Genomic DNA, 18438 nt, shown 5'->3' with positions numbered 1-18438 from the left:
CTTTGGGAAATGAACGTCAATTCCACGTCCAAAAATCGTAATGAAAATCTCTTTAACTTCCTGCGGACGGTACGTGTGGAGAACAAGTAAGAACAGTGGGGGGATTATTCTGCTCATCCATTTTCTCACACGTCTGCCCTGAATTGTTTGAGAACAAGATGTTCAGCTTGCTAATGTGGGAAGAGTTTCCTGTATGTTTACAAGGCAGAGAGAAAACATGATACAGCCTCGTCTGGAGTCTGAGTTCACCGGGTGGAAGGATCTCTCAAACGCAGAAGACACCTGATATCGCCTCATGGCTGTGTGTTCACGATGAGCCGTCACTGCCACCTAATGTTTACAGGGAGCATTGACATATTTAATGCACATGTAGTAATTTAACACATGCCCCTCAGCACCAAACATTTCTGAAGGCACTGTGTCTTCAGTCAAAAGCTAGTTTTAAGCTATCAAGTATTAAATCATTCAAACAATAAAATAAAATGTAAAGAGCAAAATGAGACTTATTAAATGAATACAGTAACTGAGCACTCGAGTTGGATTGAAAATTGAAGTAACTGTCACCAGCTAGGATTGAATTGGTGGGCTGTAAACTTCATACAGCACAGGGGAGTTCAATATGGATTACTCAGAGAGGCTCAGGCTCCACAGGGCTCACCGAGTTCTCCTCCTCCATCTCCAGTGTGTAGGCGATGTCGTCCTCGGCAGGGGACCCTGCGGGCCGGCGCCACTGCACACACAGCCAGGTCACCCCCGCGCGGACGAGCTCGGGGCTGTCGGGCGTAGCAGGAACGCTGCCTGAGGTGTAGAAATCGATGGCTTCGCTGAATCCGCTGTAAGGAGCATGGATACAAACAGAGATCATCAGGGCATGTACACAGTGTGCTTTAATGAAAGATCATATCACCAGGTCACATGACACTGATCACTCAGTCGCCACCTCTTTATTTAACTTCGTGTTCTTTTTTCCCTTTTTCACTTTGCTTTTAACATTTCAATGTGCAGTCGCTATTTATTTTTAAATTTCAAAGTGTGTTCAAGAATGTAGGATTAGGGTTAGGATCATTTTACAGGGACAGTTCAGTAAATCTTTATCATCCCTGCAGGGCAACTTTTGGGCAGCATAAAAAGGACAAAACCTCCACTATCAATCAAAGCCTGTGGACTAGATCAGATCAACTACTGGCTCACCCGCCCCTTGTGCCTGGGCAGAGGCTGCTATCAAAGCCCTTTAACAGGATGTGGAGCACTGTACCTTATGCCCATGTCATTTTGGGCTGCGAGACGAAAGCAATATCTTGAGGCTGGTGATAGCTTGGTTACTCGATACTGCTTCTGAGGGCCATAGTAGCACTGCTCAAACGCACCTGCTCCTTTGCCCTAAAAAGGGATTTAAATGAGGATATATATATATAAGGGATTGACACAGAAACAACATCTCATCTCACTATATATATATATATATATATATATATATTTTTTTTTTTATTATTATTATTACCATCAGCCTATATGTTTCCACTTCCTCCAAATCACTAATTACTTTTTCCACATCACGCCTGCAAGTGTATGATTTCATCTTCCCACCATCTAGATCTTTTCATCTCATGGGATACATTCAATAGCTTCCTTTGTCCATCTTTGATCTGTTCTTTTTGCAGTGTGTCCGGCCCATTGCCATTCTAAAACTTTCACTTAAGTCACATATTTAGTTTTGTTCTCGTATCCATTCATTTATTTTCAATCTCTTCTTGTTATTCCAAGCAAACCTCTTTCCATGCTCCTTTGTGTCATCCACAGTTTCTGTATTCACAGCCATAAGTGAGCACTGGTAGTGTGCATTGATCAAATACTTTTCCCTTGAGGCAAATGGGTAGATTTCCTCTCAGCAGCGGTTTCTTCCAAATGCACTCTTCTCTTGATTTCTTCCATAATATCTCTGCACAGATGTGTTGTCCAAGGTAGATGCAACTTTTGACTCTGTATCTGTTTATCTACTTTTCTTAGATTTAACAAAGCCATTAAACATGACTTTAGATTTAATCAGGTTTATTTCAAGTCCAGTTTTCTTGCTGGCATTTGAGATTTTTTTAAATTGAAGCTGCAGGTGTTTGTACAAATATGACAATATCATCAGCAAATCATAAGTTGTTAAAATAAGCTCCGTTTTACTTGATTCACTTTTCTTCCCAGTACAAAGTCTTGAACATGTCTTGCCGTGAAGAGCTTTGGAGAGATTGTGTGTCCCTGATGCACTCTTTTAAAATCTTGATTTGGTCAAAGCATAGCAAACTCAAACTGAACCACCCATTCTATGTTAACCAAAGCTGTGATATATGGACTTTACCTCATCCCATTCGAGAACATAGTTTTGGATTTTTGATCCATTGTCACATGGAGCCTATGAAGACAAAAAAAAATGACATCAGTGACTAATTAAGGAAATAAAATGAACAAATACAAAGAAGTTTGGTAATGTGCAATATGACTGATATCTGGGAACAATCTCTTTAAATGGAAAACATATACAAAATAACATGTTGGCTGATGTTCGCTTGATTTTTAAATATGGATTCTTAGGTCCATAGTAACACTGCTCAAAATCGTCCATTTCCCTAAAGAGAGAATTCCTATCCAATCAGGATTCCCACTGGTTTCAGTACCGCAGTATTTTTAAATTAAAAGATGATATCTGTAGTTTAATTATTAATTATGAATAATTCAGATAAAAGACTGCTACTAAAATGATCCTGTTGAAGATCTTGCTTCTACAGGTTACCACTGATACATCACTTACACTAAAGCATTGACATTTAAAACATTTTGGAAACTACTTAATTGATGATGAAGTTGTGAATTTTCTCTCTAAGAAAACTAAATTATTCAGACTTAATACGCCTACACTTTTCTGCAGATTGGATATTTAGGCTAGGTGATCTTTTCTGATTAATAGCAATATGGTGTTCAAATTACATGCCCACAATTATATTATAAAGTGTGTATCAAGTACTGTTATATCTAACAGTTACATATTGCACTTTTTATGGGTCATGGTTCATTGGCAATACGGTAATGAGCAGGGCTCACGTGCTGGCAAATCTTTCTTTCATCCCAAGCTAAAGATGATCCCCTTCCCTGTTAGAAGAACATTTTCTACATAGACATCATTGGATAGCTAAGCCTAGCTTGTACACACACCACCAAAAATAGAAATAAATATTATAAATAACTTTTTTTAACCATCAATTAGGCCTGTCAGAAGTCCAGCTGTTCCGATTGATTTTCCATGAAGTATTTCCCTGAACCCATTTCTGATCTTAAATCACACAATTAGGTACTGCTACAGATAGTCTCGTGGTTTCCATTTCAAAGTAATTGTAAGCTTTCTCCTTTTATACAAAACAAATGCGAAAGGCACGTGCCGACATTTATATTTATTCACATGATATAAATATTTTCCCGAAAGCAAAACCCAATGCGTGTGATTTAGCTGGACTCTTGACAGTAGTACTTTCCATACTGGCTGAAATGTCAGTTTCATTAACACTATTTTGTACAACTGAATGTTTAAGTCTTTCTCCTCAAATTTTTAAACATTAGAATACCCTAAAATTCAAGTAATATACAGTTGATCACAATGTTAACCGAAGAATGGAAAAAATGCTCTACACAAACAAAAATACATCTCTAAATCAGATTGAAACCAAATAACAAGCATTCTAGAAATGAGGAAAGGACAACAAGTACATCTTAGCCTCAAAGAACACTACATATAACATACTACATAAAACCAAAATATGAAAAATATAAGATAACCACGGAAGGCTGACACGGAGCATTCGAAGAATAAATCATCTCAGATTTGAACAATGTGAAGAGGCATATTTATTTACTCAAACCAACTGAGGGAAGAAAGGAAGTGAATACACCTGGTGAGAGAGCCCCTCCAAATACAAGACCTGGTGGTGTGAAGAATTCCTCTCCTCTCTTTCCCAATTGAATCACTCTAATTTCTTCCCACACAGTGCTGATTCTTCAATTCAAGCTCCTGCAGCTGGTCTTCCATTTCATGTGTCAGTTATCTTGGTGCAATTTTTTTGATTATCCAACACTACCATGATGTGCAACCCCACCATCTGTGCATCAATGGAAGGTGCCTTTTCACACACTGCAGTTCAGCCAAGTCCACAGTTGAGCACTTTCAACACTGACATCTGAATCATTCCTTGTGAGATGCTGAGAAGCTAATACAAGCTTGTGTCCTCTCCAGGATGGTCATGCTTTGGTTGATGGCTCTTAAAAATCACTTCCACAACTCAGCTGCACAGGTACCAGATCTGTTGTGGACATACCTCCTCCTTTTTAGCACATCTGTACTGGTTTCCCAGTCCAGTTAAAATACATTTTCCTCACATTCAAGATCTTGAATTGTGTGGTCTAACTCTTCGTGTCCTGCTCTCTCCCTACACTCCTGTATGCTGTCTGTGTTCCCCAAACTGCAATGCTGTATTGCTCATTGTCTTTTGATTCCCCAGGTGCAAGGTGCTGTAACAATATAAAGGTTATGGTTTAAGTTGCCCAAGAAACACAGGATGTGGGCACACTTACCTTCCACTGCAACACTAGTGTGCTTTTGGTCCCGTTGGTTTTCCTTGGTGGGCTGGGGGTGTCCGGCTCACAGCTCAGAGTGGTGAAACTCACAGCATCTGAAGGACTCCCGTGTAAACAGTTGCAGACAGCCTGGACTCTGGGGGCAACATTCAACAAATCATACATCATTCGCAAGAACACGACTGCAGTATAAGGGTTCAACTTTTAGGGACACTTAACTTTTTAACTAAAAAAAGAACAAAAAACAATAGGCATGGTTGACCCATTAAAGGCTCAAAATAGAGGATGGTCATTTTAGCCTGGAGGTTGTGGGTTACAGTCTAAGCTATGGCACTAGTTCACTAGGAAATTCTTGTAGAAGGTGTGCAAGTGGCATAATTAGGGTGTGTGTGTCTGTGAGTGTGTACTACTGGAAATAGTGGTCTGTTACTTTCAAGAACAAGATAGACCAGTTAGTACTCCAGGTATACAAAGAGAATAGCAACAGATTTCACAATGCATGTGGTAAATGGTAAATACATCATTAAAACAATTACAGAAAGTAAATCTGAATCTTCAAGCACTTTATTGAAAAAGTCCAGGAAACTACTTATTAAAAAAAAAAAAAAAAAAAAAGATGAGTTCCAGAACTAAAAGCCACCGCACACTGTACTGATGTGATCAGACACAAAATATTATAGATGTTGGAACCCATCGTGGGTATTTTTGTCCTGCAGTGTCGGTGTTGTTATCCTCAACACACCCAACCAATGTAATAAGACACCATTGTGACCATGCTTTGAAACGATCCCAGTTGGAAGGTTATTTTCTGACCACTGTGATGCACCCTCAAAATGGGAGACTCAACAGGTATGATATCTATGCTCTAATATAACCCCTTTGGAGCAGTATGTTCTTCTCACAGAGATCCTGTTCTGTAATTAGGCTGCATATTGTTGGAAATAATCTTTAGATAAGATTATCAAGCATACAAGGATTTGGCCTTCTACCATGAGCAAAGTCTTCTGCGGAATTTGTGTGTGCAAGTTACACGTGAGTAAATTCTACATAAACACCAGTATGACACACTTATTATAATAATCAATGGTTTAAAAAGAGACATAGCACATATATAATTGACCCGTTTATTGTTAAGGAATCATTTAAAGACTGATATAACAAACCAGGTGAATTGAGCAAAGGAATAATAAGTGTGACATTGATGTTGAATGTGAACTTGAAACAAGGATGAAGCTGCCACTCCTGCACTGAAACACTCTTTTTCACTAGTCCTCACACACCCTGCTGCTATGCTGATACACTTGTATGCCGACATACGATTCCAGCGATTCCCCTCATGGGTGGTTTGTACACGTCAGTGAACTGTTACTTTGTTAACCTGTCTGCACACCTTGCACACTGGACAGACGCAACAGGACACAGACAGAATATGTTCAGGACAAGGCAATAGTTACCAAATATGGTAAGGAATATTGCATTACGCACGTGGGAGGCATCTGAGACTGTGGGTCCAGGATCCTACAGGCCCTTCTGTGGGATGACTCGAGAAGCCCCCCAAAACCACACCCACACGAAACTGACACAACATTAACACTGTGTTTGTGCATATCAGTGTAGTGTGTGGTAGCCCTAAGAGCACATACTTTTCTGAGTAATGCATAGTTGTTCAGCTAATTTTAAGACATGGGGGGCAGGTCCCAAGCTGGCCAACAAAAATGACTCTTTAAAAAGAAGCTAAATAAACAAATCAATACAAAGTCACAAACCTTGCATGATAATCTGTTGCAGGTCGAAGGTCTTCTAATGTTGCACTTAGTTCTTCACCACTTCAGACAAACAAAATACAATTTAAAAAAAACATCAAACAAACTGGAACAGAGACTGAACAGACATCAGTAACAACAGTCTTCTCACATTCTCACAGTCCCCTTATACACTAGCATCTTCCACCTCAGTGGACCTGATCCAGCTTACGACACTGTGTCCAGGGGATCGGATATGCCCTTTCACACTATGATATCAGTGGGAGCAGATCCAGTCCCACCTACCGAGGTTGCTAAAAAGGTGTTTCCCGCCACAGCTGATGTGCTAGTGTGAAAGGGGCTTTTGCATTTAATTTCCTGAGATCAAGCTGCCTAGAATATACTACCTCGCTTTTCCACAGGCACTCATCTTGGCTCGTGTCACAGTGCCTATTTTCTAAGCAGCATTATCTACTATTTGGGACAAACGCACCTGTATGCACTTTTGAATTTGCCATCTTTCCCACTGTAAGAGACTGTGACCTCATACAGGAAAGTCTCAGGTACGCAGGCCACGTCACTGTCTCCGTTCGCAGGTGCCAAAGGGGGTGACCAAGATAGGGCTACTGTTCGAGCCTGGATGTCAGACACCTGAATAATAAGAAAGTTTCACTTGCTGGGTTCACTGACATGTATCAAGCACAATGCATCACTGTGGTGGAAAGCTGTTCAAGACTTAAAGAACATTTCAGGTCATTTATCCTCATTGGTTCTGTACTCGTCTATAATTGTATCGCATCTGAAACTAGCCTCATCATAGTGCACAGAGAAGGAACATAAACAGACAAAGTTAAGGTCTAGCTCATCTTCATTCTGCCTCAAGGGAGATGATTCTCCCCAATTCAGCCATCTTCACTCCCATCTTTCTTTAAGGTGTGTATTTCATGTGGAAAACCCCACCCTGAGCTTGAAGACATTCATGCATGCCTGCTTTCAAAATGACATGTGCATCAATTTGCCTTTTGTTAATTCCAGTTAAATGAAGGGCTTCATGGTATGACGATGGGTATTCTAATTGGGGCACTAGCACAATTTGAGGGGGAAAAAAATTAAAAAATTGTATATATCATGCTTTGTCTATTCAGCTTTAGATGAAAGTCTGCCTAAGAGGTTTCCATTTGATTCCATTTACAATTAAAACTAAGTAAATGTAGTAATAGCACCTGGCTGACCCACAATATTCCTTTATTTATAATAATATTCAGGGTTTCTATCATGTCTCCTGTGTAGGACACTCATTCTTAGTGCCAGCCCCTCACCCTCAACCCCCTGAACTCTCTAAAGATTGCTCGTTTACTCCGTTGACCTTTTAGAATTCCTGGGCTCTTCTGTACAAGTGCCTTTATGATGACTGCTGAGCTGGCAGTTTGGTAATCCATCCTTTCTTCTCTGCCCTGTAACCATGCTTAGAACTTCTTGGCCCCTTATAATTCCTTAATCTAACTGTAAGTGATTGAACTTTAAAGTGCTTTTTGTGTGGATTCCTTTGTTCCGTTTTCCAGGTTGATTTTGGAAAGGTTTCAAAATCTTGAAAAAACAAAATAAATAAACAGAACTTGTAACTCTTCAGCTGTGCTTTTGCTGTGTGTAACTGGAACATGACCTGGGGCTGGATGCTCTGAGGTGGTGATTAACCATGAGAACTCAATGTCTGAAATATCACCAGCCATCTGACTGAGGAGGCTGTGTGATTAGACCAAAGGCTATTCAAATACGGTCACATTTGTCAGAAGTTTTGGGAGTGGATTTCTCTCATGGTAGACATTTCCACAAACATATTTGCTTTTAATTTAACTAACCACCATCAAAGGATTCCTCTCAGTTGCTATTCGACAAGAGCGGAGAGTGCTACTAAATGTTCTTAGTTTGAGAAATTGAACAAAACCTCCTAATTCACCCCTACACTTGCTAAAGCTGTGTCAGTAACATGCCCTTGATTTTCCAGACCAAAGTGAACACCCTGATAACATGAATATAACCATTTCCCATGAACCTAGTAGGAGAGCCATTATGGGTGGCTACTGCTGCAGCCAGTCCAGGGATGAGAGCAATAAAAATAAAACTATTGCCTTTGAGGTTAGTGTTACACCCCTGTAATAACAGAAAGACGTATCCTAGAAATGGGAGTGAGATGGACCTTTTCCTGTATAAAAATGCCCAGGATGTGAAAGTTGGAAAGAAAAAAAAAACAGAAGCATGAAAAACCAAGCAGCTCTGGCAACAAACAGGGACGGAATAGACTGGATTGTATAGAACCTCACTGCTTGCACTTAAAAAAAATACTAACGGATGGGTTCTGTGGACTTGAAGGAAAAGCAAAAGAGTCCATAGTGTGTGGCATTCTAAGTATTTTTATTTGTTTTCACTGACTTCATTTCAGCTATGATTCTTCCACTGTCATGGCTCAATGGCATCATGAGCAGGGCAAAAAAAAAAAAAAAAAAAACTGAAAAAAAATATTCTATATAACATAATTTATCCCAAGTATCTTGATATTATTGTTCCACTACTTTCTCTTGATCATGAAATGGTAAATATCCAGATAGTGAGATCTTCATTCTCTTGTGCTCATAACAGAAATATTGAGATCCTGAAATATCTCATGATCACTGCAATTTAATTGTATTATTTTGTCTGTCAGGGCCGCAGTCTCACTCTCTTCACTTGACGGGCCACTCCAGTTTAAAACACGGAGCTCTACCTTTGACAGGTTGAACAGGAGGGGGAGCCGAGCAGACGGTGAGTGTATGAGACTCCCCACTGGCACTTCAGTGTAACAAATATAAACCTTGAATAAGAAAGTGAAATTGAACGGACTGGTTTGTGAACTGCCTGTCCCTGGTTGTTGCTCTTCAGTGCATCACCGCTCTGGTAGAGAAGAGCAGGAGAGCAGACAGAGCACTCATTCAGGATCCACAGGTTAACTCACCACTGGCTTGCTGATGTTCGACAGAAGTGCCTGGAGGGCCTTGGAGTCTTCATCGAGCTCTAGAAAACAAACCGCAAGACTTAGGTGAGCATTTATCTCTTATGTGTGTGAAATCGTGGTCTTGACTTCACTACAGAGGACTATCCAGAAAAAATCTAATCAAACAAACATGACAAGGGACATACATTTTGAAGGGTATTCTGGAAACTAAGAATTCTTAGTTTCTGAAACCCAGTCTCTTTATGTTTATTCAATATTAAGCTGCTGATGTTACTGAAAAAGACAGCTTTAAGTGTCATAATCAACTAACTAGCTTATAGATCTGTTCATATGGCCTAATAAAGATCCAAAGAAGCAAATACAAAGAGCGAGTCTCACTTAGAACCGAATGCATGTGACAGATAAACGAAACAGAGTTTAAGACAAATATATTTATATAGACTCTCCACTGCATACAGATAGTTAAAGCCATTCAAAGTCAATCTGTCTGAATGTAAATGAAAGGCAAAGGCACTGACAAAAATGCAATTAAGGCAAAGATTGTTTTTTGTATATAATTATATAGTTAAAAATCTTTGTTTTGATATTTAATTTGTGAATAAAATGGTTTAAATATTGATTATTTAAAGAATGTAAAAATTCACTTTACTTTTACAGAAGTTTACAGTTGAAAATATGAAAGTAAATTGAAAAACATTATTTTGAAAAAAAAAAAGCTGGATATATGAATACAATCATGAGACCATGCATTTCTGATGGGAATTCTGAACATACTTGCCGTATTAATAGGACATGCATCAAACTGTAGCTCAATAAAAAATAAACACAAGTGGAGATTTTTACAACTGTAAAAATGTAAAAACGTTACTCTTTTACTTTTATATAAAATGTTTTCTGGAACATGTATATTTTGTTATTTTAGTTGCCTGTTTAATAGTGGTCTGCTAATAAATAAATACATGCATTGTAGAATAGTATGTAAAAATATAATAATGTTATACAGAATCAAAACACAGAAAGACACAAAAGAGGATTATAGTATGCTCAAATAGTCAGCATGTAGAGCTAAAAAGAAAGATGCTTGTGATCTGATCTTCAGTCATGTGTGTTGGGTTATGTGTGGATTATTTGCATACACCAAGAGATATTTGAAGAATGCCTTTCTGTCATTTTGTAAACCATCAAATTTTGTCTTTCAATCTCAAAGGGAATGAAAAAAAAGAGATGAAAATGAGGAAAACCAGACTTTCATTATTTTTATTATTCTCTAGAGGGGGTTCTATAACCAGTATTAGTGAACATTCCTTTCCTACATCCTTTTTATTTAGCCTGTCTGTACTTGCTGTGCTCAGCATGGGTATTTCTGTGTAGTGGTGAGCTGGGTATAATTGTGGGTATAAAATGGAACTGGCTATCCTAAGGCACCTGAGACACAGATGGCTTTTGAAGGGACTTTTAAGAGATGAAGCAGAAACAATGATTGGAAAATACAACAGCATGATGCTGTGTTACCTGGGAGTTGAAATGCAGAGTGATCCCTTTAGCCTTGTTCACACAGGCAGTTTAAAGTGACTCAAATCCTATTTACAACTCATATCTGACTCAAATCTGATTCACTGTGTGCAGTCTGAATAGACATAAGCCAGATTGGAGTCAGATATTTTAAGCCACTTTTCAAATCACATTCAGATTCAAATCTGTAACAAAATGCATTTGAGTCTGAACGGTCAAATTCCAGCCAATAGCACACCACGTTAACAGGAGGGAAGCCTGGCACAGACTTGGCCTTTAACCAAAGTCTTTTTACACACTGCAGAAGAAGATCAGACAATTTTCACAACAGCAGGAGTGCCAGCCTCAGTGTTATAGCAAAAAGTGTGTCCTGTCTAAACCCCAGCTGCTGTCAGTCGCCACAGTCTGCAGTGTGTAATTGTTATTTCAATGGGGGCCTACCTGCAAAGCAAACTGATTCCTGGAAGATGAACAGTGCTATAGAAACCTAACTGTAATTGCATAACACAACATCAGCTGGTAAAGAGAACTACAAAGATACATAAACAAATAAATAATAAAAAACATCTTTACTCCACTATCCGACGCCACTAGATATGCCGAGTCCTGTGGGGGCTGCCGTGATTAATGGCTTTGCTTGCCTCAATATAATTAAGACTAATGCAGGCGTTGAAATGGAGAAGTCATTTACATAGTGTAAAGAGCTTCCTTTAATGATGGACAGCCCTCCTGCTGAGCTGCTGTAAAATGGACCATCTTTGAGGAATGGTGGATACCTCTAGTCAATAGGAGGAGGAAATAAAAGAAGCACTCCATTAAGCCCTTAGATTCAACTGTGCCTGTGCAAACCTAGAAGAGGATGTTCATTTTCCAAAACTGACAAATACAGGTGAAGCTGTGCTTGATTTTACTGTGCATTCTACCGCAGAGTTCATGTATTCACTGCTTTATTACTGAACAGCAGATTCACCCTATTGCATGTAATCCCTAGATACCACCAGATCCCTCTATGTTATATAAAAAAAAAAAAAAAAAAAAAAAAAAAAAAAAAAAAAAAAGATCTACATCATCAAACAAAGACTAAACAAAGGAATCTCATTTGGTGACATGTATGAAGGAGTCACATAAGCCCTGAAAATGTAATTCGAAGAATGCTTCTCTGTCAGCCACTTTCCCATTTCTTCCCAATGCTGCTCAACAGTGCTTTTCTCAATTTCAAGTTGCCTCCGTGTAAATGGTTCTACAGGCCCTCTCCAGAAAACACTGCCCGAATGGTCAAGAATGAAAGAAAGATTACAAAACGATTTATGACTCAAATGCTAGTTTTGCTAAGTCGCAAGCACACTTACCTTCAGATTCGGTGTCTATCCGAGGGCTGCCTTTAATTTTACACACTTGCTTGCCCTTGACCAGCCCAGTGGTTGCACCAGGGGACCCGTTCTGGATGTCTGTCGGGGAGCTACAGTGATTCTTTTGGGGTGACAAGGGGGGGCTGCTGGGCTTTTCTTTTGGCTGACTGCCCCCCTGTCGCTCCTTGAGCTTTTTCTGCAAACGCTCGTATGTTTTACTAGTCCTTTCATCTCTGTGAACAAAGGCTGGTCTTCCGTGAGGGGAATGGGAGTCTGGGGATGAAACAAAGGCTGATGTGAAAGGAGCAGTGGCCACAGTGTGATAATGAATCATCAAGAAGGCATTATGTTATGAGCGAATGAAAGGGGGATAAGCCAAAAGGATGTTTCTAAACTCCAATCTCTGCCAGTGCCTTCCCTTTACACTTCCAGAAATCCCTCAGGTTGGCAGTGGAGGTTGAATGCAAGAACAGGATATTATTATTATAGCAACTGAATCTAAGTATCATTCTGAATAATGCTTGCATTCCATATTGTTTTTGCTTTTATTGTTTATAAACACAGTCATAAATTCTGTTGATGTCAAGTAGAATGCATAACATTTTCAGCAAAGTGTTAGGACAGCTGTAAAAGGAAGAGGAAGCTGCTGATTTTAACAGACTAGGATACGACAGTGAATATGAATGAATAAGCAGCTCATTTAAGATTAGATATTTGAGAAACTCAGTGAAATCATGCACAAAGGTTGCTTATAAAGGTTTTTGGATGCACCTCTGATTTCTTAATCACCTAGACTTCAGATTTGCAAGTAAGAGCAACACAACATGGATGGAAGGTAGTGCTTTTAAACAGTACTTCATATTTGTTGGAGTATTGCATTTCCTTATTCTCTTGCCATTTCCAGTTAAGAATATCCTGCATTTTTTCAGATGCTGATGCATTGTCATTCAACACTGTCAACACAGTATATATAGGAGGCAGACGGCCATATAAATAAAGTATTTTCTGGCAAACTACATTTATAAAGACAAAAACTAAAATTACAAAAGCAAAACTGAAAAGGTGAAAATGTCTGCTGGGACTATAAAAGCATGGCTTCTATGGCCCCTATGAGTTTAAAGTGTTGTTTTCTTCTGGGTACAACGAGAATGACATCGGTATTAGTGTTGAAAAATGTTTCATGATTACAGTTTAAGCCACCCTAATGCTGAAATATGTTCTAGCACAGATTAATTTCCCCATTTGAGAAACTGAGCTCCAGAGCTGGAAAACAGGGTCATTACACCCTTATTGTGCATGTTTAGTCACATCATAGTCAGGATGAATATATATTTTCAAACATTCAAAATGATTTGTTTACTGAAGTGTTCACAGTAGTGCTCAATACTGTAGTTATTAGATAAACTATGGAGACAAATACACAGCTTCCTAGGTTTGTTGCATTTTACAGGTTCATAGTAAATTACAGCTTTTCATATTTACCATATAGTTAAAATGATATATTATTTATTTGGATAAACAATTGATTTGTTTTCCCCATGGATGAATAAGAGTTTGTAAGGTATGACTGAAGCTGAATTATTAAAAAAAAACAAAAAAAAAACTCAATATATCTGCTTTAATTGTCTACTGCATCACCCCCCAGTTCTCAACCAATTCGAAACACACAGAATATCAACGTGATGCCATGGGCAATAAATACTTAAAAATGAGGACTTATGGTTTTAATGAGGAAACAAATATGGCTAACCAGAAAAGAAACACTTTCTAGTGTTACTGCTTTTGCCACCATTCTTACAGCTTCATAGCACTGATGACATTGCTTGATATTGGACAAGCACTAAGAGTCCCGAACAGTGTGTGCACTGCAGTAAGACACCACAGCACTTGTGTCCAGGCATTCATCCGTGGCTCACCTTGCTCCGTGAAGACGTGCGGTGCGTGGTACTGGGGGATGTACTGGGTGCTCATGTCCCCAGCGCCACTGACGGTCGAGTACATGTGGTGGGGTGGGGGGGGCATCATGGCTGGGTGTGGGATGAAGGCTGGCAGGGGCGGGTGAGGAGGGGGGTGCAGTGGCGAGTGGCTCCCAGGGTGGAACTCCGGCTGAGGTAAGACCAGGACGCGCCGCACGCCGTTCTCCTCGATAATCTGTGGGGCACACAACCAACGCCACGTGAGGGAGAGCAAGCAGGACACCGTTTACCTAGTGGAGAACTACAAAACTAGAAGTCTTCCACATGGCATGGAATGACAGTATAATAATATACAAGCAGCCCTGTCCTCTGCTAGATCTGCCTACTACTCTAATTTAATAGAGATGCACAAGAATAACCCACGCCAACACAATAGCGACACTTACTAATCAGCAGGTAAAGCCTTCAGAGGTTATCCCTTCCAATATCACCTGAAATTACTTTATGGATCATTTCAATAGCAAAGTCAACGGCATTAAAAAACAGATAGAACTGGAAACATACACAGATACTATAGCTGATGCATGCAGTCCTTGACAGCCCCTGCCTACCTTGGACTTTTTTAACGCAGTAAATCACCAGAAATGTCTCTACTAAAATGAAAACTACAACCTGCGCACTAGACCCCATACCCACTAAACTACTAAAACAATCTATGCCATTAATTATTCACCTAATACACAATATATTAACACCTCTTTATCCTCTGTTCCCAAACCGTTTAAAATAGCTGTAATTAAACCAATTCTTAAGAAATACAGTACCAACCCTAACTCACTGAAACACTACCGACCTGTTTCAAACCTTCTCTTCCTTGCTAAGGTTCTAGAGAAAGTACTTGCAAACCAATTTTTTTATTTAAGTATTAAACAACGTGTTTCAGTCCTCCGACTTAGGGCACACCACTGTTATTATCTTACTAGACTTAACTGCGGCTTTTGACACAATTGACCACCCAATCTTGATGCACCCCTTAGAAAACCTTGTTGGCCAGTCTCACAATGTTCCTTACTGGTTTAAATCGTATCTGTCAAACAGACTCCAATATGTACAAATTAATGAGAACCACTCAAATGTAATTGAGGTTAAGTTTGGAGTACCACAGGGCTCAGTGCTCAGACCTATACTTTTTTCATTATATATGCTCCCTTTAGATTATATCATTTGACGACATAATATTAACTTTCACAGTTACAGACGACACACAATAATATTTGTCAGTAAATCCTAACAATACCATAGACTAGGGCTGGGCGATATGACTTAAAAGTAATATCTTGATATTTTTAGAAGTTTGGGGTGATACACAATATATATATACATATATATATATATATATATATATATATATATATATATATATATATATATATATATATATATATATTTCTTGTTTTTATCCAATCAAGCTACAAAATAAGACCTTCAAACTACATGTATTTCGTTAATCATTAAATATGCAAAACTAACAAATACTACATGCAGACTGTCTTAGTAAATATATGCAGAATGCAACATATTACAGTGCAAGTGGTGTGTGATTACTATTACGTGTGTTATATATATATATTAATATATATTAATTATATATATATATATATATATATATATATATATATATATATATATATATATGACACACATACAGTGAGGGAAAAAAGTATTTGATCCCCTGCTGATTTTGTACGTTTGCCCATTGACAAAGAAATGATCAGTCTATAATTTTAATGGTATGTGTATTTTAACAGTGAGAGACAGAATAACAACAAAAAAAATCCAGAAAAACACATTTCAAAAAAGTTGTAAATTTATTTGCATGTTAATGAGGGAAATAAGTATTTGACCCCTTCGACTTAGTACTTGGTGGCAAAACCCTTGTTAACAATCACAGAGGTCAGACGTTTCTTGTAGTTGGCCACCAGGTTTGCACACATCTCAGGAGGGATTTTGTCCCACTCCTCTTTGCAGATCCTCTCCAAGTCATTAAGGTTGCGAGGCTGACGTTTGGCAACTCGAACCTTCAGCTCCCTCCACAGATTTTCTATGGGATTAAGGTCTGGAGACTGGCTAGGCCACTCCAGGACCTTAATGTGCTTCTTCTTGAGCCACTCCTTTGTTGCCTTGGCTGTGTGTTTTGGGTCATTGTCATGCTGGAATACCCATCCACGACCCATTTTCAATGCCCTGGCTGAGGGAAGGAGTTTCTCACCCAAGATTTGACGGTACATGGCCCCGTCCATCGTCCCTTTGATGCGGTGCAGTTGTCCTGTCCCCTTAGCAGAAAAACACCCCCAAAGCATAATGTTTCCACCTCCATGTTGGACGGTGGGGATGGTGTTCTTGGGGTCATTCCTCCTCCAAACACGGCGAGTTGTGTTGATGCCAAAGAGCTCGATTTTGGTCTCATCTGACCACAACACTTTCACCCAGTTCTCCTTTGAATCATTCAGACCTCCAGCTGCAGTATACTCTTCCAAGACAAAGGGTGTAAAATCCCTGTCAGGTTCGAGGGAAGCCAGAGGGAGTAGCTTCCATGTGATTGTAGCGTAAGGTACACTTATAAATTTCAATTTAAGAAGTGAATTTATAGTATCACCTTATCACGAATCCTGGAATCTTGTAGAACTCAATTTCTGTAATAATTGGACACAGACACCAATTCCAAAGATATAAATTGTCAAATTTATTCAAAAACAAAGACTAAATGTAGCACTACACTAATTATACAAAAGGGAAAAACTAATTAAAACTCAACTCTAGATCAACAAATCAAAGACAAATCACTTCCGTGACCAAATCAAAGACCATGGGATCGCATATGATAACACACAAATCGTTAAACAAAAAAGGTTATAAACACATTGACTACAATACCGGTTAGTAAGACGAAGGTGAGTCTCTCGTTAGTATTGTTAGTCAGACATTAAATAACTACGCAGGTTAGTATTTATGTCAAGTAACTTCTCGTTATATATATATCAGTCTCATTTACGTTTAGGTGCCGAGAAAGATCCTATCATTACTTGTTACCACAATTTCCTTTAACTGATTATTATTCAATGATTAAGGATAGGCAGGGCCACCAATAATCTAATGTCTATTAACTTGTGTCAATTTCAGACTAAAACGTTAAACAGGAATGAGAAGATATTTCTCGGCGTTGACAGATTTTATTTCTAAATTATCAACAAAACAGTTTAATGCAACACACATTTATATTTAAGAAAACTAAATGATATTACACATTCTAGAGTTATGAATCACAGATTAACATTTCCAATTGATTTCTCAAATGTCATGAATCATGAACTCTAAACTGTTAAACTTATCTGAACTTCGTCGCAGAGAGGCCTCTCTGTCTTCGGGCTCAGATAACAGCACACGGCACGAGGTCCGTGTGGTTTGGAACAAAGGCAGTCCAGTTCGGCTTTGTCCAAGAACTTCCACTCAGTCGATGCACCTGGAAGTTGAGGTTTCGCGAATGTAGAGTCTTTTCCAAACAGATTTTCCACTGGTTTGAAGGCTCCAAGGTTGTGCACAAAATCTTCTTTGTAAGCAGGGTTCCACCGTAGTTACTTGAAGACGAAGTCTTTGAGGAAAGCAGGGCCCTGTTTGTTCCAAGGGTCAAGTTTCTTAAGACTCAAATAGCTATTTAAATGACTGAACACTTGCGTATACAGTCGACTTAGTCAATTGTCCAGCTGTAAAACTCCACTGATCAGGTGGGCACAGGCGGCCATGCGCAGTCTGTAAAGTTCTTTATTTGATAAAGTCCTTTAAAAGAATTCTTCGTACGGCTCAATCTCCTTCTCCCAGTTTAACTCTTCTGTTGCCGGCAAAGACTTGGTTGGTTTCTGGTTCCGGTTCGGGCAACAGAGCTACAAGTTGAGCTGTGGCAGCGAGTTACTGGTTCAGGTGAGAGAGAGAGAGAAAGAGAAAGAGACTGTGCGCTGTTCTTTATAGTCTGTCAGATCAATAGGTGATTGGTTCTTGAGTTTTTGAGATTGGATTTCGGTTTCAGCCCCCAGTGTCCTATTGGAGGGGGGCTTGATTTATGACTGATGTCAATCCATGCCATCTTTTGGAAATGCCAGTTGGCCCGGGTTCGTAGCTCTATGTCGGGATTTCGGCTCTCGTCCACTTCAAAGAGTTTTTTTTATTACCTACAGGCCCCTTTCTCCAGACATCTCATAGCAGGATTCCAAACTATTTGGCCTATTCTCAGTGCCATCCTCCCCAAAACTGTCATTTTGATGTAA

At 39.2% G+C, this 18438-nt stretch overlaps 1 protein-coding gene across 2 annotated transcripts in view; it reads right to left on the bottom strand.

Moving 5' to 3' along the window:
- fndc3a (fibronectin type III domain containing 3A) overlaps positions 1–18438 on the bottom strand; it is a 133992-nt gene that overhangs the window by 27266 nt on the left and 88288 nt on the right. For both annotated transcript variants that reach the window (XM_066699917.1, XM_066699916.1), the window contains exons 5-13: positions 14120–14354; positions 12204–12476; positions 9343–9401; positions 6847–7004; positions 6378–6437; positions 4609–4747; positions 2348–2401; positions 1256–1380; positions 659–833 (exon numbers count right to left, since the gene is read on the bottom strand). In XM_066699917.1, the coding sequence (XP_066556014.1) occupies positions 659–833; positions 1256–1380; positions 2348–2401; positions 4609–4747; positions 6378–6437; positions 6847–7004; positions 9343–9401; positions 12204–12476; positions 14120–14354 (1278 nt within the window). The remainder of the gene's footprint in view (positions 1–658; positions 834–1255; positions 1381–2347; positions 2402–4608; positions 4748–6377; positions 6438–6846; positions 7005–9342; positions 9402–12203; positions 12477–14119; positions 14355–18438) is intronic.

Source organism: Amia ocellicauda, chromosome 3 (assembly GCF_036373705.1).
Source record: "Amia ocellicauda isolate fAmiCal2 chromosome 3, fAmiCal2.hap1, whole genome shotgun sequence".
Lineage (NCBI taxonomy): Eukaryota > Metazoa > Chordata > Actinopteri > Amiiformes > Amiidae > Amia > Amia ocellicauda.
This window is presented reverse-complemented; position numbering and strand designations above follow the sequence as displayed.